At 37.3% G+C, this 21548-nt stretch overlaps 5 protein-coding genes across 7 annotated transcripts; 3 read left to right on the top strand and 2 right to left on the bottom strand.

Annotated features, from left to right (window-relative positions):
- Positions 1–586: 586 nt before the first annotated feature.
- On the bottom strand, positions 587–2884 carry cdnf (cerebral dopamine neurotrophic factor). Of its 2 annotated transcripts, none has more exons than XM_043237761.1 (4): positions 2651–2884; positions 1455–1582; positions 1282–1327; positions 587–1095 (listed from the first exon to the last, which is right to left on the bottom strand). In XM_043237761.1, exons 1-4 carry the CDS (start codon positions 2730–2732, stop codon positions 905–907), a joined length of 447 nt encoding a protein of 148 aa, XP_043093696.1. In that variant the 5' UTR covers positions 2733–2884; the 3' UTR covers positions 587–904. The 2 variants fall into 2 exon arrangements, with proteins under 2 accessions (XP_043093696.1, XP_043093695.1); XM_043237760.1 differs by having other exon boundaries at positions 1186–1327.
- On the top strand, positions 2885–8837 carry hspa14 (heat shock protein 14). The gene is made up of 14 exons (XM_043237745.1): positions 2885–3036; positions 3216–3296; positions 3738–3820; positions 4027–4075; positions 4170–4275; positions 4353–4443; positions 4542–4646; positions 4742–4903; positions 5684–5839; positions 5920–6022; positions 6664–6879; positions 6966–7115; positions 7242–7309; positions 8136–8837. The coding sequence occupies exons 1-14, from the start codon at positions 2980–2982 to the stop codon at positions 8221–8223; spliced, it is 1515 nt and encodes a 504-aa protein (XP_043093680.1). The 5' UTR covers positions 2885–2979; the 3' UTR covers positions 8224–8837.
- dclre1c (DNA cross-link repair 1C, PSO2 homolog (S. cerevisiae)) lies at positions 8829–13340 on the bottom strand. 2 transcript variants are annotated; one of them, XM_043237739.1, is made up of 14 exons: positions 13052–13340; positions 12917–12968; positions 12433–12517; positions 12296–12355; positions 12166–12221; positions 11978–12079; positions 11830–11902; positions 11608–11748; positions 11426–11527; positions 11216–11352; positions 10548–10602; positions 10367–10455; positions 10186–10283; positions 8829–10112 (listed from the first exon to the last, which is right to left on the bottom strand). In XM_043237739.1, the coding sequence occupies exons 1-14, from the start codon at positions 13158–13160 to the stop codon at positions 9274–9276; spliced, it is 1998 nt and encodes a 665-aa protein (XP_043093674.1). In that variant the 5' UTR covers positions 13161–13340; the 3' UTR covers positions 8829–9273. The 2 variants fall into 2 exon arrangements, with proteins under 2 accessions (XP_043093674.1, XP_043093675.1); XM_043237740.1 differs by having other exon boundaries at positions 12433–12480; positions 13052–13141.
- Positions 13341–13572: 232 nt separating this feature from the next.
- On the top strand, positions 13573–14758 carry meig1 (meiosis/spermiogenesis associated 1). Its single transcript, XM_043237764.1, has 3 exons — positions 13573–13658; positions 13911–14065; positions 14478–14758. The coding sequence occupies exons 2-3, from the start codon at positions 13913–13915 to the stop codon at positions 14604–14606; spliced, it is 282 nt and encodes a 93-aa protein (XP_043093699.1). The 5' UTR covers positions 13573–13658; positions 13911–13912; the 3' UTR covers positions 14607–14758.
- Positions 14759–15145: 387 nt separating this feature from the next.
- Positions 15146–18465, top strand: tmem243b (transmembrane protein 243, mitochondrial b). Its single transcript, XM_043236162.1, has 6 exons — positions 15146–15258; positions 15766–15880; positions 16631–16862; positions 17398–17448; positions 17524–17628; positions 17747–18465. Exons 3-6 carry the CDS (start codon positions 16785–16787, stop codon positions 17888–17890), a joined length of 378 nt encoding a protein of 125 aa, XP_043092097.1. The 5' UTR covers positions 15146–15258; positions 15766–15880; positions 16631–16784; the 3' UTR covers positions 17891–18465.
- The last annotated feature ends 3083 nt before the right edge of the window (positions 18466–21548 follow it).

Genomic DNA, 21548 nt, shown 5'->3' on the forward strand with positions numbered 1-21548 from the left:
ATTTTATTAGTTTGTTTTTTTTTTATGCCATTTTCATGGCAGTTAAATGTTCTGACTTTTCCAGATTTCTCTTCATAATAAATTGAATATTTGTACTTAAAAGATTTTGTCAAGCTGGAAGAGCTGATGTTGATTTGATGTCGAGTAATAAAAAATTCTTTGAAGCCTAATTTTCACCTAAATCAAGCATATTTGTACCCTCCGTTGTCTCTCTACTGTTCAAGTTTTTCTTTGTTTCTCATTATTCTTAATGATTGTCATTAGATTCTCACTGTAATATAATTATTTTCCGATTTAATACAGTATTAATCAGCATAAATTAAAAGAAGTACAGCAAAAGCTGACATAATGTACAATTTAAATATATATTGTGCATTTCAGTAATGGGATTTGTTTCTGTTAGATTGCATTATGCTAATGAGAGTTAAAAAGGCAATGTGCATAATATCATGACGGCAGAGCAAAAAAAAATTAATGGTCCTAAAACAGGCCTCACTTTTGTTACTGGTGCAAAATAATTACACTTAGAGCATGACACTCAAGCTCCAACTTGAAATGGTTGGGCAAAAAAAACAACCAGCATCTCTGCAAGCAACCTTTTAATCACTGAAACTAATAAAGCTTAATGATTTATTCTGAGTGTGCGGGAGAAAATGCTTACAGTGGTACAGGAGAATGAGACACTGGGGAAATGCGCACATATTGCACATGGCTGCTCGTAACTAAGATTATGAAAAGCATTATAAGTTAGGTGTCTCAGAGCAATATCAAAAGTGTCCCTGAGCGCAGCTGCACGTGCAGCCCCTCCTATTATGACTGCAGTGTGTCCCCAGCATGAAGCTGCATGAGGAGGCCCTTTCATCTGAGCTCTGTCTCCCCAGCACGGAGCAGCACAAGGAGGCCCTCAGAACTCTTCTGAGTGTGTTCTGTGCTGCGCTGAGCTGTGTTTGGGGGCCACCTCCTGGATGAGATCGATAAATTCACTCTTCTCCAGACAGGCTCTGCACTCCTCCCCCCACGAGGCCAAGACTCTCTTCAGCTCCAACACTCGCATTTTAGACAAAGCATCCCTGCTCCAGTCGAGAACATGACTGTCTGTGCCAGAAAAACCAGAAAGCCCATTTTAAAACCTTTGAGACTACAGATAGAAGAGCTTCAGGACTCTTATACGTGAATACACCCTACTGTATCTGAGCTCGCAGATCTGGCCGTCCCTGCGCTGAAGTCTCTGGCATATTTTGTGGACAGGAACATGTGCACTGAGGGGGCGGCTCACCTCACCTGTCACTTTGGCTGCAGCATCATTGGAGGCTCCCAGGTAATAACACTGGGGTGAAAGGGGAGAAAATTACAATTACTATTCAGTATATCTCATATAATCTCTATATGTTCAAAGATGGGCCAGCAACCAAAGAAGAATAAGAACCAAACTGTGCCTGTTTTTATGTTCTTACAAGTCGATTCTCTTTCCCAGTAGTCTCAGCGCAGGCTCTGATCAGACCCTCCTCCACCAGCTCTGGGGACAATTCTGTGTGTCTGAGCACCAGTGAGTTATAAAGCCGCCCCAAAAACCCCACACACACTGGAAAAACAGACACACACATAAATAAACAGAGGTTCGTACTGGAGGGCCGAATTCATACGATATTAGTTATATAACAGAGTTTCTGTGGATCTTAAAAGTGTCTTAAGTCTTAATTAGAAAGTCTTGAATTCATGCAATCATGGCATCTTCCTCATTATTTTGGTTTTTGTTTTTCTAATACAAACATTTAACATTCTTAAAATTAAGATATGTTTACTTTAGATGCGAATTGACTAAGAAACGTTTGTTTTCTGAGAAACTTAAGTGAGTTTATGTTTAAAACATAAACATCTGTGAGTGGAGAAAGAAAATTGTTTTACCAATGAATTAGGTTGATTTTGCTCAGCGTATTTGTTCTTGATTTACTCATAAATTAAATTTTGTTCAGTTTCTCAGAAAACAAAACTTTTTATGTTCAATTTGCATCTCAAGAAAATGTGTCTTGATTTAAGGATATTTAAAAAGGTGTAAGCTATGGGAATTGTATTGCATGCAATTGATCAATTTATCATAAAACAACAGTCATTTTGCAAAGAATTTGCACTGGAAAACAATACAATAAGACAAAAAAACCCAAAACACTTTGTCCCACTGTTTTCAAACTATATCATGTATTGTAAAATAAAACTAATGGCGATAAATTGGATTTATTTTCTATGAAGTGGTGCTAATACAAGACATTTTAATTTAAGAGACGATATTGGCATCTTGTGTTATATTTACTTTAATCTCTACATATTATCAATCTTAAATATGTCTTCAAATTGTTTAATAAAGTCTGATAAAACCCTGTTAGTAATGATTATGCTTAACATAAACGAAGTTTTCTAGTCACACATTGATTGTATTATTATTGTATTATTACGCACAAGCCATGCGCTATTTAGTATTACAATAGTGTTATCTGTTTGCAATCCAAAACCAGGACTCACCTCTTCAATACTAACTTCATACAGTGAATATCTTATATGTGAAAACACTCATGCACTTGTGCAAAATAACCCAGGTGACTATTTTTAAACCCAGGGGCTCATGCGCATTGCAAGCCAAGCTGACCAACCTCACCTTCGCATTCTTCTGCATCAGTAACTGAGAATAAAACAACACATAAAAGCAACGGGGTGGCAAAGGAGCTGGTTAAAGACATGACTCTGTGAGGTTAAAAGGCGCTTGTGCGCACTTTTAAGTCAACTTCAATACCCAGTACGCAACACCCACCGGCGCTGCTTTGGAGCTGTTTCTAAATCAGGCGCTGCTCTCTTGACGTTCCAGGCGACGTCAGAGCAGTGGCGCTCTGATTGGCTAAAAAAGCCGTCCGTCATTTGACAGCTCTTAGAAGTCCATCCTTCTCGTTTGCATATTAGTACCGGCTTCCGGTAGAATTCTTCGGAAGCATGGCTGCCATCGGGGTGCACTTTGGATACACATGTGCCTGTGTTGCCGTATTCAAGGTGAATTATTAATGAGTATAAATCATTTTATATTCTTTATTCAAAGCAGATATGTCGGCAACAAAATAGGATATCTAATAGGTTTTGTTTGTGTCGCTAAGTAAATATTTATGTGACATACAAACCATAGCAGATGAAAAACAGCGTATAATAAGACTAAGTTAACTGTTTTCACATAGGATGGGCGAGCAGATGTTGTGGCGAATGATGCAGGGGACAGAGTCACTCCAGCTGTGGTCGCATACAGAGACACTGAACAGGTAATTGTCTCATGATGGACATCTAGAGAATAAGATTGCAGGCAATAATAATAATTTAGCTCTCTCATCAGCTCCAAAAACAGAAGGAGCCTTTAGAATATGTAAGGAAAAGAATCAAGCGAAAAATAAATACATTAGAGATACGGTTTGTAGTAGTAAAATAGTGAATAGTATGTAAGCTGTGACTGTATTCTGTATATTGTGCTGTCTCTTTATTGCATAGTGTGCTTAATTTTTCCTAATAGCTGTGTTGCATGCATTGTTTTGATGTGTAGATTTGCTATTGCTCCGTAATTTTATAATATGACATAATATAATAATGCTGGGAATTGGGTTGAGATGGATGAGCTCATGCCCAAACACTTCTAAATCCTGCCAGCAGACCGGTCTGGTCATATATGGTTGTATATGATGGTTTTATTTAATTAATTTGGTTTTTAGATAGTGGGAATCGCTGCTAAGCAGGGCAGAATACGAAATGCCACCAATACAGTTGTCAAAGTGAAGCAGATCCTGGGCAGACAGTAGGTTTTTCATGTTGTCTTCTTAGACTATACTGAGAATATTTTAATATTTTTATTTACACAGTTATACAGTCCACTGTTCTGTATATAAATCGCTGCATAAAGTTAATAATATATTCCAGTCGAATTAGCAATAGCTTAAAAATAATGCATTTATATAAATATTAAGCACAATATAAAATTCATTGCACTTACGTGTTTGACAGCTACGATGACCCAGATGCTCAGGCACACAAAGAAGAAAGCAAATGTGTTGTAAGTACATGCTGTTCTTTTTAAAATGCAGCAACTGTTAAAACTAAGCCTCCTGCTCCTTTAAAAGGTATATAATTCCCTATTTCTTTCCTAGGTTGTCAATAAGAATGACCTGCCCAGATATGAAATCGACACAGGGGAAACAACCAAGTATGTGTCACCTGAAGATGTAGCTAAATTGATCTTCCATAAAATGAAAGGTACTGTCTTAACCCTTCATTACTTTTCGTATTATGTTTAACATGAACCAGTCATAATTGTTTTATGTTTCCTGCAGAGACGGCCCAGTCAGCCTTGGGTTCGGATGTGAAAGACACTGTCATAACAGTGCCTTTTGAATTCGGAGAGATGCAGAAGAATGCACTCAGGTACTGTCTTTAAAAAAAAACAAAAAAACATTGTAGATTTTGAGATGAATGCAAATTCATTTAAATGATGTTCTATAAGAGTCAGTGCTGTGTTGTAGGCAGGCAGCGGAAAGTGCCGGGTTCAATGTGCTGAGGCTGATCCACGAACCTTCTGCTGCTCTTCTAGCTTATGGAGTCGGACAGGACTCACCGCTAGGAAAAAGGTAGCTTTTGATTATATATTTTTTCTTTTTTTTTTTTTGATGAATGGTTTATTTTAGATTAAAAGCCTCATTCTCATTTCTGTTTTCCTTCACAGTCATGTGCTGGTGTACAAACTCGGGGGCACGTCGCTCAGCGTCACCGTCCTGGAGGTGAACAGCGGAATGTACCGAGTCCTCGCCACACAGACGGATCACAGGACTGGAGGAGAGAGCTTCACACATGAGCTCGCACAGCACCTCGCCGCAGAGTTCAAAAAGTCAGTAGATATCTCACATTTAACTTTGAAGCGTGTGCTTTGACTTGGAATGGAAGGGACACTGTGAACTGTAGGTTGTTTGCAGTTGCCAAGCAACTTCACAACTTTTAGCAATTAAAGTATTTTGTTTTTATAATACAAAGCAACTTGTGTTTTGGGGAAGAAAAAAAAAAACAATCACTGATAAATATTGTCTTTTCATTTACATATATTATTTATTTATGTTGAATTGTTTGCAATTTATTATACTATATTATCAGAAAATATACTTTTTTTACTATATGTAATATACTATTGTAAGAATAATGCACCAATGTATATTGAACCTAAATGGCTATATAATGCTATATATATAACACACTGCCGTTCAGAATGTTTTTTTTCTTTTGCAGTTAAAACATTTAATATTTTGAAATATATTATTACAATTAGATATTTCTTAAAATGTAGTTTATTTCTGTGAGGGTAAAACAAAATTTTCAGCTTCACTACTTTAGTCTTCAGTGTCATGTAATTCTTCAGAAATCATTTTAATATGCTGCTCTGGAAATATTTCTTATTTTTATCCATTTCTGTGAAACGTAAATGTAACAGAAATTGAGAAATTATATTATGTCTTTACTACCACCTTTAATCAATTAAATGCATCCTTGTTGAATAAAAGTATTAATTTCTAACAAAAAAAAAAAAAATAGTCTAACTGACTCCAGATTTTGTTCATATTTCCCACCGCTACATGTATGTTTTAAATCCTATTGTGTGTTTGTCATGTGTCTCCAGAACCTTTAAACAGGATGTGACGGGTAACCCCAGGGCGATGATAAAGCTCATGAATAGCGCTGATGTGGCCAAACACACTCTTTCCACCCTGGGCAGTGCAAACTGCTTTGTGGACTCGCTCTACGATGGCATGGATTTTGAGTGCAATGTGTCACGGTGAGATTAAGTTCAAAATTAGTATCATAAAGAAAGCTGATCCTTTTGTTCATGTCATGTCTCATATGCTTCTGTCCTAGAGCCCGTTTTGAGCTAATATGCTCCAGTCTTTTTAATAAGAGCATTCAGCCAATTAAAAGTCTTCTTGAGCAAGTAAACCTGCCCACCTCTGACATCAACAAGGTAAAACATCTTTTTAATACAAATGTGTGATCATTAGAGGGAGCTGTAGATGTGCATCTCAATTGCATGCTAAATCCATGCATACTAAAATCTTTGTGATTATTACTGAGCCTTTTAGAGGTGTTTAATATACTCTTAAAACTGAAGGTGCTTCACAATGCCACAGAAGAAGCTTTTTTTTATCTGAATGGTTCTATAAAGAACCTTTATTATCTGAAGAATTTTCACAAAGGTTCTTTGTGGTAAAAGAAGGTTCTTCAGATTATAAAAAGAGATAGAAAGAGATGTTGCTGTTTTTTTTTTAAACTGTTTGACTGAATGATTCTTTTTATAGTCGAAAATGGTTCTTCTATGGCATTTCTGTGAAGAACCTTTTTAAGCACCTTAATTTTAAGGTAGATTATTAGGGCAAATAGTAGATTATTTGTGACCCTGTACCACAAAACCAAGCATAACTGTAAATTTTTGGAAATTAAGATTTATACATGATCTGAAAAATTAATAAATGAGGTGTATGGTTTGTTAGGATTGGACAATATTTGGCCGAGATACAACTATTTAGAAAATCTGGAAGCTGAGGGTGCAAAAATTATAGCAATTATGTCATTCCAAAACCTTAAACTAGGCCTTTCTTGTCTAAGGTGGTTTTATGTGGAGGATCAGCTCGTATCCCCAAGTTGCAGCAGATGATCAGGGATTTGTTCCCAGACGTGGAGCTGCTGAACTCCATCCCCCCGGATGAGGTTATTCCGGTCGGTGCTGCCATGCAGGCGGGCATCCTGGTGGGAAAAGACAGCCTGGCACTTGGAGAAGATTCCATCACTGTGGACTGCTGTGCCAGCGACATCACCGTTAAGGTGCGGAGCTTCAAACCATCAATAGAGCTTCATTTTATGCCATTTTAGAACACCATTGATAAGTAGTTTGCGTCTTGGTCTTACAGGAAGTGGATGACTCCGGAATGGAGGTTTTCACGGTTTTGTTTCCATCTGGCACACCTCTCCCTGCCCGCCGCCAGCACACGCTGCAGGGTCCTGGCAGTCTGTCTTCAGTGAGTCTGGAGCTGTACCAGGCACAGCGACCAATTGCACAGGTTGGCACACTTTTAACGGACATTTCAGAGCAAACCTAAAATGAAATGAGATATTCGGCTTGCATTGTGCATTTTGATTGATTCCTTAAAGTTATTAAATTTTAAATGTGAATCTTTGTTTTCTAGATCGTACTTAGAGACTTGGAACCTAAAGAGGAGCTACATGATGTTGTCACAGTGCTGACAATGAAGAGGTAAACAAATAAATGAATACATATATTTAGAAAACATTATATTGATCGAAAGTGAGAGTAAAACATTTTATAGTGTTTCAAAAGATTAAGAAAAATACTGTTTTATTAAAAATAATTGTTTTATTTATTTATTAAAAAACATTACATTTTCGACAAAAAAAAATTTAATTGAAAAGGGTTCTTGAAGCAAATCAGGATGTCTGAATGATTTCTGAAAGCTCATGTGATACTGAAGGCTGGAGTAATGATCATAGGATCACATTCATCACTGGAATAAATTACATTTTAAAATATATAAAAAAAAATATTTTAAATTGTGATATTTCATATTATTACAGTTTTCTTTGTATTTTTAAAACTGCTGTCAAATAATTAAGTTTTTGTTTACATAATGTGTGCTTTATATAGTGCGTGTGCATATATATGCGCATGCATATATTTCGTAAAGTTATTTATAATATAAATCATGTGTAAATACATTTCAAAATATAAACTGTGAACATGCACACATGCAGACAAAAACATAAATGTTGTATGCAATTAATCGCGATCCACAATAATTTTAATCAAATAAATGCAGACATGAGGCTTTAACGTTACAAAAACTTAAGTTAAAACTTACTGTTTCTTAAACATCAAACATTGACTATTATTTTGTTGTAGCAGTTTTTTGCTGTTATTTTGTTTGTGTAATTACACAGTGCATATACCATAAATTTAGTATATACCACTAAATATCAGCCACATTCAACTCTGTCATAAAGCTCATATCCTTGTTTGAACTCTTTCTGATGTGTCTTTTTTTTTTTTTTTTTTTTTTTTTTAGGGATGGTTCACTGCATGTGACTTGCACAGAGCAGGGCAGCGGCAGATCTGAGGCCATTACCATAGAAATGGCTGCTGCAGCATCTTAACCTTAAATCACTCTGTCAACATAAATCCATACAGTAACCTAAACACCTGCATCCCACTGCTCTAAATTCCTCTAGACCTTAACTGAAACAAACAAGTTCAAGTTCTTGTTCAGTTAAAGGAATAGCTCACCCAGAAAGCTGTTATTCTCTTACCCTCATATTGTTCTAGAATTATTATACAACTTCTGCCATACAATAACCCATTCATGTCAAAAAGAGGAAACAAGTAGTTCTTTGTCATGAGTGGGTGTTTTGTCTTGTTTTATTTTTTTAACAGAAGTCATCTTGTACTATTTTTCAAGCCTGCTGTCTGTGACCAGCAGGATTACTGTAGTTGTTATTACCATGTACTTGCATTACATTAGTGAAATTAATGTGACAAGCAAAACAACTGATACCATCTGAAACATGAACAACCTTATCAAACTGAAGAGAGACTTTCATATGTTGTATAGACTGAAGAGAAGCAGGTGCAGATGACTTGAGGATATGCTAATCTGGTGCAGTCACATCTAGCAGGTGCAAACAAGTTTTTCTTTTTTTTTTTTTAAAAGCTGTTCTCCATATTTGTCAACTTTAACTAGTACACAATAAAGATCACAGTACACAATAAACCTTGAGTTTATGGTCAATACAGATACTTGCTGCTGGCAAATGTTTTTACATATCGTCAAACCTTTTTTTTACAGGTGTATTTAGACACGGTGTGTATGTACAGTAAATAAACATTCAATATTTTAATCAGTTTTTCTTTTTTACTACATAACCAAAACGGAAATAAAATAAAGCTAAATTATTTTTAGTTCTTCAACTAAACGAAAATTTTACATGTTGCCTTTGCAACTAAAATAAATCAACGTTAATATTTACATTTTATGTCAATTAAATAAACAGCTCTTTAGTTTTAATTCACCAATATTTAAAACATTATGGATTTGCTTGAGAGCTTTAAGTTTATTAAGTCTGAATTTTTGAGCACTTATAAAGATCCAAATCTTCATGAGGTAAGCTGTCGCACAACAAACCAAAAATTAATATTCAAACATGAAATCAAAAAATCTGTTTTGTGACCAATTCCTCCCCTGCTGCCAGTTTCCTGTACAGTTCCTTCAGGTCTTCTGCTTGTGGGACTTTGGACCCTGGTGTTGGTGGAAGCTCAAAATCCGATGATACCTGCGAGTCTGATTTGGGCTCCATGTCTTCTTCCTTCTTGGGTTTGACGTTACAGCTGTCAGTCACATCTGACACCGCCTCACCATTGGTCCCACTAGTACCGGCCTTACTTTCATCCACTTGGACAAGAACGGTGTCCACTTGACTGAGGCTCTCCATCTCTGCGTCTGATATATGAGTGGACTGTGATGAAGTCAAGTGAATGGAGCTGCTGTCATCCTCCTCTCCATCCTGAAACAGCTCGGGTGACTGGGACGCTGTGTTTTCGGTGGAGAGCGTTTGAGTTTTGTGGCTGTTCTGACTGTTATCCAGTTCGCTCTCATCCGTCAACACTGGTTCCACCTTGAAGAACTTTTGCCAGCAAGGCAGAGCTGTTTTGGACTGGGATGGGTCTGATTGAGTGAGTTTTGAGGATGGTATTTCTGTGCGAGGTGGAGCAGCATCAGATGGGTGAGGTATAGGAGGTTGCTCGGTATCGTCATTGTCATCATCGTCGTCGTCGTCGTCATTTGACTCAGTGCAGTCCATGTAATTGGAGGAGTGTGAGGCAAGACAGGGTTCTATGAAGGAAAACTTTTGGTTCGTATCATGAGAATCTTTTTTAGGGCTGTGAGGCTGTTCGATAACGTCAACCTTGGTCAGATCAGTCAGTGTCATTTTTCGCCGCCTTGGAGCTGTGGAAACCTCCTCAAACAGGTCTTCATCACCGCTAAAGTCTTAAAGGAAAGTTATACAGCATACGTTTAAAAGCAAAGTAGAATTTATCCTAATAATGAAAGCTACTCGTACCTTCTGATGTGCACCTCTTTCTGGTTCTTTTGAGGGCCCCTAGAGGTTTGTAAACAATCTCCTCTCTTCCAGACTGTTTTCTACACAATGGCTTCAACCTGAATTTGGGCAACAAAAAAAAAATTATAGTAATTATTTAAAGTCTTATGCCAACACATTTCCAAAAAAGGTTTGTCCTTACAGATCCGTGACGTCCTCCAGTGTCTTTCCCAATGGAATGACGTTAGGATAGATGTTGACAGGACAGATGTAGGAGAGAAAGTTCTTAACCTAGTCACGGGAAATAGACACAGGATTACAAGACGCAAACTGTGAAAGGTGTGTCACTTGAAGAATATCCTTCACGGTGGGATTTCTCTCACCTCCAAATAAGAGGAATGAAAAGAAAAGCATGCTCTGTACGAACTACTTCCCATCCTGAAAAGAAAGACACTGAATAAATAATTTTAATAAAAACCACAAAACCAGTCATAAATAGCACAGATATATTTGTAGCAATAGCCAACAATATATTCTTTTATGCTAAAATCATTAGAATAGTAAGTAAAGATCACGTTCCAGGAAGACATTTAATAAATTTCCTTTCATAAATATCAAAATATTTTTTTGCACCCTCAGATTCCAGATTTTCAATAGTTTCAATCTCAGCCAAATATTGTCCTAACCTTATTTATTCAACTTTCAGATGACATACAAATCAATTAAAAAAAACACACTTATGATTGATTTTGTGGTCCGACTCACTCCCACACACACGTTTGTTTATTTATATTTATATATATATATATATATATATATATATATAATTTTTATATATACAAGTAGTCACATGCAAATTTTATTGTATTTTTACTTTCAGATTTCCTGTACCATTACCTAAATTTTAAAGATTAGATTGAACACTGTACTTTAATACTGTACTTTTCACCTTTTTTTTACTATGTGAAATAAGATTAAAAAAAACAATTGATATCACCCATTAAATGAAAATAATTATCTGGGATTTTTATATTAATGCTTTGTGACTCACCTGACAATGACAGAAGTCTTTCTGGTCCGTTCTCCAAACCATATGGTTGAGGGTTTGATGCTGATTATGCTTAGAGGAACGCCATCTGGAGCCGTGGAGCCACACGGTAACCGGTTTGCCCTGAAGAACTCCTCATCCTGTGAAAACCAGCACTGTGAACCCCGTCTGGGACATATACGATGGTTTCATTATGCAAAGGTTGAGCGTTACCTTGGGGTGCCTACAAGCGTGAATCTGTGTTGCGCGGTCGGTGGTCACGTGACACAGAATTTCAGGCATTTTCTTGAACATATCCAAGCTTTTCACGTGTATCTATAATAGAAGAAAACACAGTGTTAACGTTTAAAACAATCTGGAAAGAAAAATACTAAAAAAAGGAAAAGAAATCTGACTTGTGTGTTGAACTCTTGTCCCAGATTGGTGAAGAGGTATTCGTAACCATACGCTGCCTTACAGTTTAACCAAACAACATGGTACGGACTCTGACAGATCCAGTCATGGACCAGCTGCTTTATCCCTGCCAAACAAGCCTCCTAAAACAGAAAAAAGTTATGAATGGACCTTACGAACAAGTTCAAGCCTGTATGATATAATACAGGTGAGTAAACTCTTACTCTGCTGGGGATCTGATGATATTTGGGATCGAAGAATGTGGTGTCGATATACACACTCCGAATGTCTTTCACCCTGCAACACAAACATTTGCATGCTACTGTTATATAAAATGTGCTATACTTATTTTAATCCGTGATATCTAAATACCTGTTTCCAGAGTGCAAGTACTCCATGCGAGCTGCGTCTCCGACAGCCAGTCTGAAGTCCCCCGTGTAGAGCACTGTTCCCTGAGCACCCTCAAACAGAAACCTGTGTTTAAAGTCAATATAAAAAACACTCGCTCTATTTATGTGCTTAATGCATGTTCATGCTCTTATTTTGCTGAGGTGGCTTACATGACTGATCCTGGACAGTGTCCCGCTGGAAGCAGAGTAACGACCACATCCTCTGACTGAAGAGAAAAACAAATACAACTTCAGATCAACTCAAAAACACTCTAAACAACCAACTAAAGAATACACTCACCTCTCCAGACATTTCATCTATCAGAGATATGTGAGTTGGACTGTCTAGTTCCAGGGGGACCTAGTATGCAAAGATTCTCAGTTAACGGTTAACAAAACCATTTATAGAGTAATTTCATAGCTGAGATCGGTACTTACAATATGATCTTCCCAGAATGCATATTTGGGGTTATTAAGGAGGAGCTCCTTTGTGACAAATGAACAGTACAGCTTAACTGTTAAACTAATGGAGACAATGAAGTCAGATTTTGTGTACGCATTTTTGTGTTTTTTAAAATCGAACATTTATTAACAAATCTATTAAAAAAGAGTTGATTTGTTAAATAACGCATTTAACTGCTACTAAATTCTTAGAATAGAATAAAAATAGAATACACAAACACATATTTAAAAAAAATACTGGCCAAATATTAAATAGGCCACTTATAAATTAAAAAAAAAGTGCAATATAAAGTAATTTAATTCTGGGGCAAAATAAAGCATATAAAAACAGTAGTTTATAAATAATAGTACATGAAACTAGAGTTTTTTTTTTTACGTAAACGTTTTTAAACAAATAATAAATGTTTAATTATAAAGTGATGTTTCATATATGACGTGTTGAAATATATACTACACTCACCTGAACTTCAGTTTTCTCTTCAGTAAAGGTCCTTTCAAACCTTTCATGTGATCTATTAGATATAAGCAACAGATAACGTAAAACAAAACAAGCACAACATAAACTTCATAGATCCAATAACCATTATACAGGCACCTTTATGGCAGTGAGAGAGAAAATAAGCTCTGGCGTGCAGATTCTCCCGGTCAAACCGGTCCAGGGAGATGGTGGGATACTCCTTCATGCGACCAGCAAACGAGCTCATGCTAACTTAATTTCACTGAGTTTGAGCCGATAAAACACTCAAAAAGCAGCTGAGAGCTCAAGGCATCACTGCCCTAACGCTATCTGGGCGAGAAGCAGCACCCCTGCATCTGTCTGTCCTCCTCCTGGCATCGCTTTGGCACGAAACCACGTGATTCGGAAGTAAACATCTGTAATATGATAGCGTGAATAGTACAGCGACATCTACTGGACTGTGAACAATCCTGAAAAAAACTGCAAAACGTCACCCTAGTAGGTATATCCTAAATCTAACACTGAGGAAAAAATGCTAACAAAGTGTGGTAAATAAAACTAGTTTGTTTCTACTAAACAAGTTCCCTGTATAATATTTATTGGCCGACCAAACAGCGTAACTCCGCGTGTGCTTTCGTTTGGCCATTCCACCCTCAAGCTTTTTTTTAAAGCGATGTTGCTAGGAAACAAATGATGCGCGAGATTGTTCATGTTGACAATTCAGTCGTCTGTCACACACGTCGATGTAAGTATTAAAAACATTATGAGCGCGTTGTCATTTATTATCAGAGTGCAAGACGTGCTCTGAGTGAATTTGACTCGATTCCCAGCTGTCAAAGTTGGTAAATATAGATGAGCGTTAACGTAACTTATTTTTTTCGTGCATGCTGTATTATTGTCGTATGCGAGGAATTGATATGAGTTTATTTTGTACTAATTTGTAGTGAAATTGTATTCATACCAAATGAGAATATTGAGATGTGTTTATCACACGCAGAAATGATGTCCTGCTCAGTTTTACTGGATAACAACGCCAAGCCGAAGTCCATGAGCCGAGCAAAGCACTGGACAGGAGAGATTGAGAACCTCTACAGATTTCAACAAGCTGGATACAGAGATGAGATGGAGTACAGACAAATCAAACAAGTTGAGGTATCCACTTATGATCATTTTTGTTCTATTACTACAATATTAGAAATTATTACATTATATAAAGCTTAAACAGTATTTAAAAATTCAGAATGGCATGCAATATATTTTATATTTTCCTTGTGTGTGTGTATATATATATATATATATATATATATATATATATATATATATATATATATATATATAGATTGGGTATTTTGGGGTATAAAATACTAGTTTACTTTATTTTGCAATCCTTACATAAATAACCTAGTGTCCTGCCCCCACTATTAAAAAAATATGTAAACTTTGTGCTTTATGCCATATTTTTATTATTTACAGTGTTTCTGCTTTCCCGGTTAATACCTAATTACAGCTTACAGTTTATAATTTCAATGTTTTTCTATTGAATATGCTTGTGCTGTCTTTTCAGATTGACCGTTGGCCGGACACTGGGTTTGTGAAGAAGCTTCAGCGTCGGGATAACACCTTTTACTACTATAACAGAAAGAGGGAGTGTGAAGATCGAGAGGTCCATAAAGTGAAGGTGTACGCGTACTGACAGCTCTTCGACCTAGCCAGCACTTATGTCATTTTCTATTTTTAAGTTTTGTAATACATTGTGTGGCTTTACAAAAGTGCATGATCAGAGTTGGTTCATTGTGTCTAAGTCTTGGTACAATTTTTAATTAAAAGAAATTATTTAAATAAGAATTGTGTGTGTGTGTGGTTTGTTCTTTTTTTGCTATGCAGCACACCATTGGAAATGAGAGACTGTATGAATCTAGCATAACAAAATAATACAAGAACTTTGGGTTGAGACAATTAAATAGCAGTGAAACAAAAAAACACAATAGGACAATATTCATTTTGGGAAATAAGTTAAGTATTCATCATCAAAATCCAATGAAAATCCTGTCCCATTTTATTATTAAGGATGATTATTTTTGATGTGTTTGACATTGACGTGCTATTATTTGCAATACATTTTCTTTCAAATTGTTTTTTATTTAGATTCAGTTGTTTTGTTGACCAAATTTAAGGTTTGTGCCTTCACTAAATAAACAAACGGACCGCATGGCCCTTTAAGAAGACGTCACTTCCGCTTTCATGTAGCGAGTCGTCACAACTGATCTTTTGAAGTCATGCGGATAATGCTCCGATCGGAAAACACCCCCGTGTGATCAATAAATCCCACTGTTTCTCAAATAGGGGTAAGTTCAACAAGTTTAGCATTTTATTATACTCTAATTTCATCTGTGGCGGTCAGATGATTTGTTTTCTTTCACATTAGCTCGTTAACGCTAGCTTTTTCATGACTTATTTATATTAATCTTACAACAACAAACAGTTTGTGATCATATGTACTTTTTTCTGACTGAAAGCAATGCGCTTAGCTGTCACGCGCTGTAAGATCAAAAGGAAAAACAGTTTAGTGGATGATTTTTATTGATCAGTATGTAAATGCATATATAAACAAAAACCAGATAATGCACCTGCACTGATACATTACAGTCAAAGCAATAAAGTCGTTTGCTGTACTGATAAGATGTTTAGATGAATGTGGTTATCTGATAGAGATGTATGATTGTTTTGTTACCACCATGCAAATTTAGACAGGCCACCTTTTTGAGAAGAATCTGGACTAGAACAATCAATACTAGGAAATGAATGCAAGTGACATTAGACACTAATGGTCCATTTGTTTTATTTGGTTACAGAGCTGAAAATAGTCTGGAGATCATCATCGTCTTCCATACTTGGATAACTTTTCACACGAGCTGCATCCGGAATTTTTTGACACTATCATAATGAAGATTTGCATCGGTTTGAGAGGTAATGTGCTGCAGGTCGTGTACATAATTTTATGTATATAGTTTTTTTCCCATTGGTTATATTAATGCACATACACATACAGATACAGTCTTAGCTGTACAGTAGGAAATGAAAGAAGTATAAAAACAAGTAAACAAAGACATGTATATAGTTTAAAGACCATCTAAAGGAATACTTAATCCAAAACCGCTTATTATTATTATTCGGTTTTGTTCCAAACTTATTTTACTTCAAAACAAAAAACTAATAACAGTAATGTAAGGAGTAAATGGTGACAGATGTTGCATTTTTAGGCAAACTGTCTCTTTAAGGATGTCTTTTCTAGTGACCCATTGTGACAAAATGTAAAAATGTTATGTTTGTATGTGACTATATGGTTAAATCATCACTAGCAGGGCTCTGCGTAATCCAAAAACCTTATAAACCCGAGCATAGCCTTCTTTCCTTCTGCGCTGACGTCAAGATCAAGCTCTCACATGACCGATCACACATTTTTAAGGCTGTTCATATGCTTTCATGATCCAGTCTGCCTGAATCAACTCCAGACCCTTGGGCTGATTATTAGAAAGGCAAGCTTGTTGTGTTACTCTGAAGCACCATTGTAAAAAAAAAAAAAAAAAAAAAAATCTTTGGATTCATGGGAAAAGGAGCAAAGTTTGTGACCGATCATCTTGCATTTGTTAGTTCATATCACACACTTTGACATGCCATGAATTTTTGAGTGAATGTTTTCATAATTTAAATCTCTAGGTAACCCGACCGTGACTATGTTCTGCTTCTAAATCTCTTGCTGTGAGGAGCAAAACCAACCTAGAGAGCAGCGGACATGCACTGCTGTCCTCCGCTCCAAAGGGGGAGCTGCTGGTAGAAGATATCAGAAAAGGGTGTGTGTATTGCTCTGGCCATGGATGACTTCACTACACGCACCTATGGCACCAGCGGCATGGACAACAGGCCTCTGTTCGGGGAGACGTCGGCCAGGGTAATGCACCTGTTAAGTTAGGACCGTGAAGTTTTGCTTGGTAAATGTCACATTGTGGATTATGCAGGAGGATTACTACATTTAAAAAAAAAAAAAAAAAGAGTTCATTTTTAGATTAAAGGAATACAGTAGTTCACTAAAAAAGTACTCAGCCTCAATCCATCCAATGTGTAGACGAGTTTGTTACTTCATCAGAACAGATCTGGAGAAATCTTTGGATATTTGGATCCTGGAGCGAATGGGTGCCGTCAGAGTCTAAACTATCAGATTTTTTTTTTAAATCACAGTAATTCACAAATAATTCAAATACCACCAGTCCATCAATGAATGTCTTGTTAAGTGAAAAGATGCTTGTTTGTAAAAAAATAAAAGGTATTCAAGGCATTTTAACTTAATACTTTATCTAGACTCTATCCATATTTGCTTTCTTCAGTGAAAAAATTAATTAGGATAGAAATACCCACAGATCAAGCTATTTTAAGTGCAGCTATTTTCTGTCAACTACACAGCTATATTTTTTTATTTCGTCTTTCAGGATAGAATCATCAATCTAGTGATCGGTGGACTCGCGTCTTTACTCGTTCTGGTGAGTTTTACCATAAAGATCTCTGTACATATCGGTCAATCAAATTGTGATTATTAACCCTGAAATTTCTTTCAGGTGACCATCATTAGCTCATTCGTCTTCCCATCTCTTCCTCCCAAGCCATTGAATATATTCTTTGCCATCTGTATCATGCTAGTCTGCGGTTCAGTGTTGGTTCTGGTGAGTAAGAACTTTCAATATGATCTAAAAGGCATTATGCTTAATTGTTCAAACGGTGCCGCAGTGAAATAAATGGTCTCGCATGCAATGAAATCACATCCGTGGCTTTCTCTCGCAGATATACTGGTATAGGCAAGGAGATCTGGAGCCCAAGTTTCGCAACTTGATCTACTACATGCTCTGTTCCATCGTTCTGCTGTGTATCTGTGCCAACTTGTATTTCCATGATGTTGGACGTGATAAACAGAGCAATGCCTTATAATGCTGTTTCCACGGGAGCCGTCGCAATCAGCGGAATGTTCATCATTATGTGGGTGCTTTGGAACCCCACATAACTCCATTCGAGTTCTTCAATCAGGAGAATTCATTTTCCTACAAGCCCCATTTGTGTGGGCAGGGCCAGTCTGCCTTTGGGAGCCATGTCAGCGGACTAAACATATTACAGATGCAAATATGCTAGCGATCAGTAGCACTCTGGGATGCCCATGCACACATTTTGCACCCTAAATGCTGTACACAGCTTAACTATATGCCAATTTTGAAATAAGCCATGGCAATGTAATGCATAATGCTTTTATATTTGTACATGATACACCAATGGTACATTCCTAATTAGAAAAAAAGTTTATTTTGTATTTAAATTATTAGAAATGCAATCTTGAATAAGAGCACTTGATTGAAGACATGCAGCAGTCATTGTAAATTTTGCTTTTTTGCTCATATTTCAAAATTACTGAACACTGTGTTATTTGATTTGTTAAAAACCTTACAATTTTGGTTATCAACTGTTGTAGTTTGTATTTTATGTAATGAACAAATACATATACAAGATATGCATTTGTTGTATTGCTTTATTTTTAGTACAAAGTCGTTAAACGTGAAATGGTTTTATACAACTTCTGCTGAAACGCAAGGGATATTAGTTTGTTCACGTTTGACCAGGTCTGTGTGACCACTAGATGGTGCTTGTCTTTAACTAGATTGAATAATTACCATAATAATTTCATAACAATATTACATTTTATTTATTCGTAATTGTCCAAATAAAAAAACCCTGCCATTTGCTCGTGTTACTTACATGCTGCTCAAAACCTCCTCCATGAGGTATAACGATTGAAAGAAATACTGACTGATGAATCATTAATACTGATTATTAAATCAGCTCTGCTAATTATCAAGCTTCCAGTCATCCCTGTTGCTTCTGCACTATTTCCAATTAACTAACAATCACCATTTATCCATAATACACACAAGTGTCTGTCATTAAACTGACCTGACATCAGTCAAAACCATATATTAAGACATGGGTTAGTGGTCTGGTCACTACACTAAAATGTAAAATATGCATGAAATAAGATGTAGAGAAAGAGAAATGACCATGGAATTTGTTATGCAAGTTCAAAAACGTTTGTTTAAAATTGATGCAACATAAATTGGTAAGAAAATTAGTTGAGTACACTACACACAATTTAACGAGCTACGCTGTCAGCTTAAAGCTTTGCAAGTGAAACAAAATGATAACATAAAAATGAAAAACAAAAACAAAAAAAAGAAATTGCTCATGAGTTCAAATCCCGCTGTTGTTTGCATCATACTGATGCCATTATTTCTAACAAAGTGCCACAAACACAAGCTGTTTCAAGAATGTCATGTGGGATAGTGGTTAGTTAATAAAGCTATGACTGAGGCATGGGTTCGAGTCCTACCTCACACAATCATATAGAGAGAATCAGAGCTTTGACTGCTCTTTCAGTAACATCGTGTACAAATGTAAAATATAAGTTCCAGCACACCTCACACCAGGAGATCTGTGGCTCACAGGTAAGAGCGCTGCCTCACGGTTCAGAGCTCGTTGGTTCGATCCCAGCCGGAGCTCCTTGAGTAGACGATTCAGGAGAGCCAAAGCTTTAACTAGCTTATTGTACCATCACACAAACGGTGACATAGAAGTTCCAGCACATCTCATGCCAAAAGGTCTGTGGCTCACTGGTAAGGGCACTGCCTCACGGTTCAAAGGTTGCCGGTTCGATCTCGCTGAGGCTGTCTGTGACAGGGGGGGCTAAAGCTTTAACTAGACTAGTATTATATCACACAAACAGTGACATACAAGTTCCAGCGCGACCAGCGACAAGAGATCTGTGGCTCACTGGTCAGAGCACTGCCTCACGGGTTCAGAGGTCGCTGGTTCAATCCCAGCCGGATCTCCGCGTTACGTGTGAATGGCGCGCATGGAGTGCGTGTGCTGTGTGAATGAAGGGACGGGGATGGCTCGGGTCCCCCCCGAGCCCCGGCACCATGTCCAGCAGGGGTTATGCTTCTTGATTTCAAAAATTGAAATTTGCCTGTATAAAAAATTTGAGCCGCCGTCCCTTCCCCGCCCGCTTAGGTTACCATCATTTGCTTTCTAGAGGAGTGACCCCCACAAAGAAAATGATGGCAACCTACGCATCAACTACACAACACGACACAAAACAAGCCTCACCCGTCCTTCAGCACGTGTCCATCATTACAGTCAGTGTCTGTCCTCACGCTCCAGAGCTCTGCTTCCGTACAACACCTCTCTTACTCTGCAGGGGCAACACAGATGGATAAAGACTTTAGAGTTTGTTTTAACAAATTATGGAAAACAAAAATAATACAACTCTATATGTTTTTAGACAAATATCTATAACCAGTGATACTGGAGGAGTGACATTTAAAGACACTCAAGGCTATTCATGTACAGAAAATAAATTCAATACACCTTTTCTATGGTCTTTAAAGCAAACAATGTTTAAGTGGTTAAAACAGGGGATACAATTATTCGCGCAACACTATGGTGTCGCGCTTTGAATCAAATGATTCACAAAACGCCCCTTTTAAATCCTGTTCTGAATCAAATGATTCGAATCCCAATACGTGATCCGATTCGAAATCCTGTTCTGAATCAAATGATTCGAATCCCCAAAAGTGATCCGATTCGAAATCCTGTTCTGAATCAAATGATTCACAAAACGATTCAAATCATTGGGCTTAATAATGTTCCCCGCCCTTTCAAAAAATCGGCCAATCCGGAAGGAGAGGCGGCGCCGTCACCCACTCCCATTGGTCCGACTCGTTAATCAATCACACTGTTTGACAGCACGTAAACACACCCTCCATCACTTGATCACAAAACACGGTACCGTGTTGTTCTTTAAATCACTTTACACGTGTACAGTTGCAAATGTTCTCCGCCTGCCAAGTAGAGGTTGATCGTTTACGTTAAATGTGAACACGGCGACAACGATGCATTCGATGTAGAATTTCATAATTGCATTTATTTCGACACTATTAACGTGTTTGTGGCCGACTGAACGATCGACCGACTGCCTGATAACCTCAAAATATCACGTTTCGACTAACGTTTGTTGTGTGAACGCGTGTAGTGCTTGTGTTTCTGTGGGGTTTAGGTAACTCACATCGACGCGAACTGCCGTGTTTTCTTCCCAGGTTTCTACTTCTTCTGATCAGTCGGGGGTTCGAAGTCTCTGAAGGCGCCTCTGCCGCCTTGTGGAGCGGATGAAAAATGCAGTTCACTTTACTACCGGCTGTCGTGTCACAGCCTCATCAGACTCAACGTTGTTTCAGATTAATTTACTGGCTATATTCCCAAGTAACACGTGCATGAATAAATATTCAAGTACTCAAGTTCCGTATTTGTTAAGTGTGAAGAAAGGCTTGTGACGAATCACCGGCTCCCTCTTGTGGCCCGTTACGCGAAAACGCAAAGCCGAGTTGGTCGGCCAGAGGACAGAGGTTCATATTTCCAAAGTTGGGTGTTTTTTTGTTTTGTTTTTTTCTCCAAGTAAGAAGTTCGAGGGCAAAAAGAAGAAAGCAAGCAATGTAAGGACCGCTGTCATATAAAGAAAGGTTAGAACTACTAGCTGAGTCCCAATTAA

Source organism: Puntigrus tetrazona, chromosome 4 (genome assembly GCF_018831695.1).
Source record: "Puntigrus tetrazona isolate hp1 chromosome 4, ASM1883169v1, whole genome shotgun sequence".
Classification (NCBI taxonomy): Eukaryota; Metazoa; Chordata; class Actinopteri; order Cypriniformes; family Cyprinidae; genus Puntigrus; species Puntigrus tetrazona.

Excerpts from the sequence above, each read along its gene's own strand:
- cdnf (XM_043237760.1), bottom strand. The coding sequence starts at position 2,732 with ATGTCTTTAACCAGCTCCTTTGCCACCCCGTTGCTTTTATGTGTTGTT. Across the intron at positions 1,328-1,454 it reads CTGGGAAAGAGAATCGACTT|TGTTATTACCTGGGAGCCTC; the intron begins GTAAGAACATAA and ends CTTTCACCCCAG. Across the intron at positions 1,096-1,185 it reads GATCTGCGAGCTCAGATACA|ACAGTCATGTTCTCGACTGG; the intron begins GTAGGGTGTATT and ends TTTCTGGCACAG.
- hspa14 (XM_043237745.1), top strand. The coding sequence starts at position 2,980 with ATGGCTGCCATCGGGGTGCACTTTGGATACACATGTGCCTGTGTTGCC. Across the intron at positions 4,444-4,541 it reads ATGCAGAAGAATGCACTCAG|GCAGGCAGCGGAAAGTGCCG; the intron begins GTACTGTCTTTA and ends GCTGTGTTGTAG. Across the intron at positions 6,880-6,965 it reads CCAGCGACATCACCGTTAAG|GAAGTGGATGACTCCGGAAT; the intron begins GTGCGGAGCTTC and ends TTGGTCTTACAG.
- dclre1c (XM_043237739.1), bottom strand. The coding sequence starts at position 13,160 with ATGAGCTCGTTTGCTGGTCGCATGAAGGAGTATCCCACCATCTCCCTG. Across the intron at positions 12,518-12,916 it reads AAGAGAAAACTGAAGTTCAG|TTTAACAGTTAAGCTGTACT; the intron begins GTGAGTGTAGTA and ends TGTCTCCATTAG. Across the intron at positions 12,356-12,432 it reads CATTCTGGGAAGATCATATT|GTCCCCCTGGAACTAGACAG; the intron begins GTAAGTACCGAT and ends TTTGCATACTAG.
- meig1 (XM_043237764.1), top strand. The coding sequence starts at position 13,913 with ATGATGTCCTGCTCAGTTTTACTGGATAACAACGCCAAGCCGAAGTCC. Across the intron at positions 14,066-14,477 it reads GACAAATCAAACAAGTTGAG|ATTGACCGTTGGCCGGACAC; the intron begins GTATCCACTTAT and ends CTGTCTTTTCAG.
- tmem243b (XM_043236162.1), top strand. The coding sequence starts at position 16,785 with ATGGATGACTTCACTACACGCACCTATGGCACCAGCGGCATGGACAAC. Across the intron at positions 17,449-17,523 it reads TCGCGTCTTTACTCGTTCTG|GTGACCATCATTAGCTCATT; the intron begins GTGAGTTTTACC and ends AATTTCTTTCAG. Across the intron at positions 17,629-17,746 it reads GCGGTTCAGTGTTGGTTCTG|ATATACTGGTATAGGCAAGG; the intron begins GTGAGTAAGAAC and ends TTTCTCTCGCAG.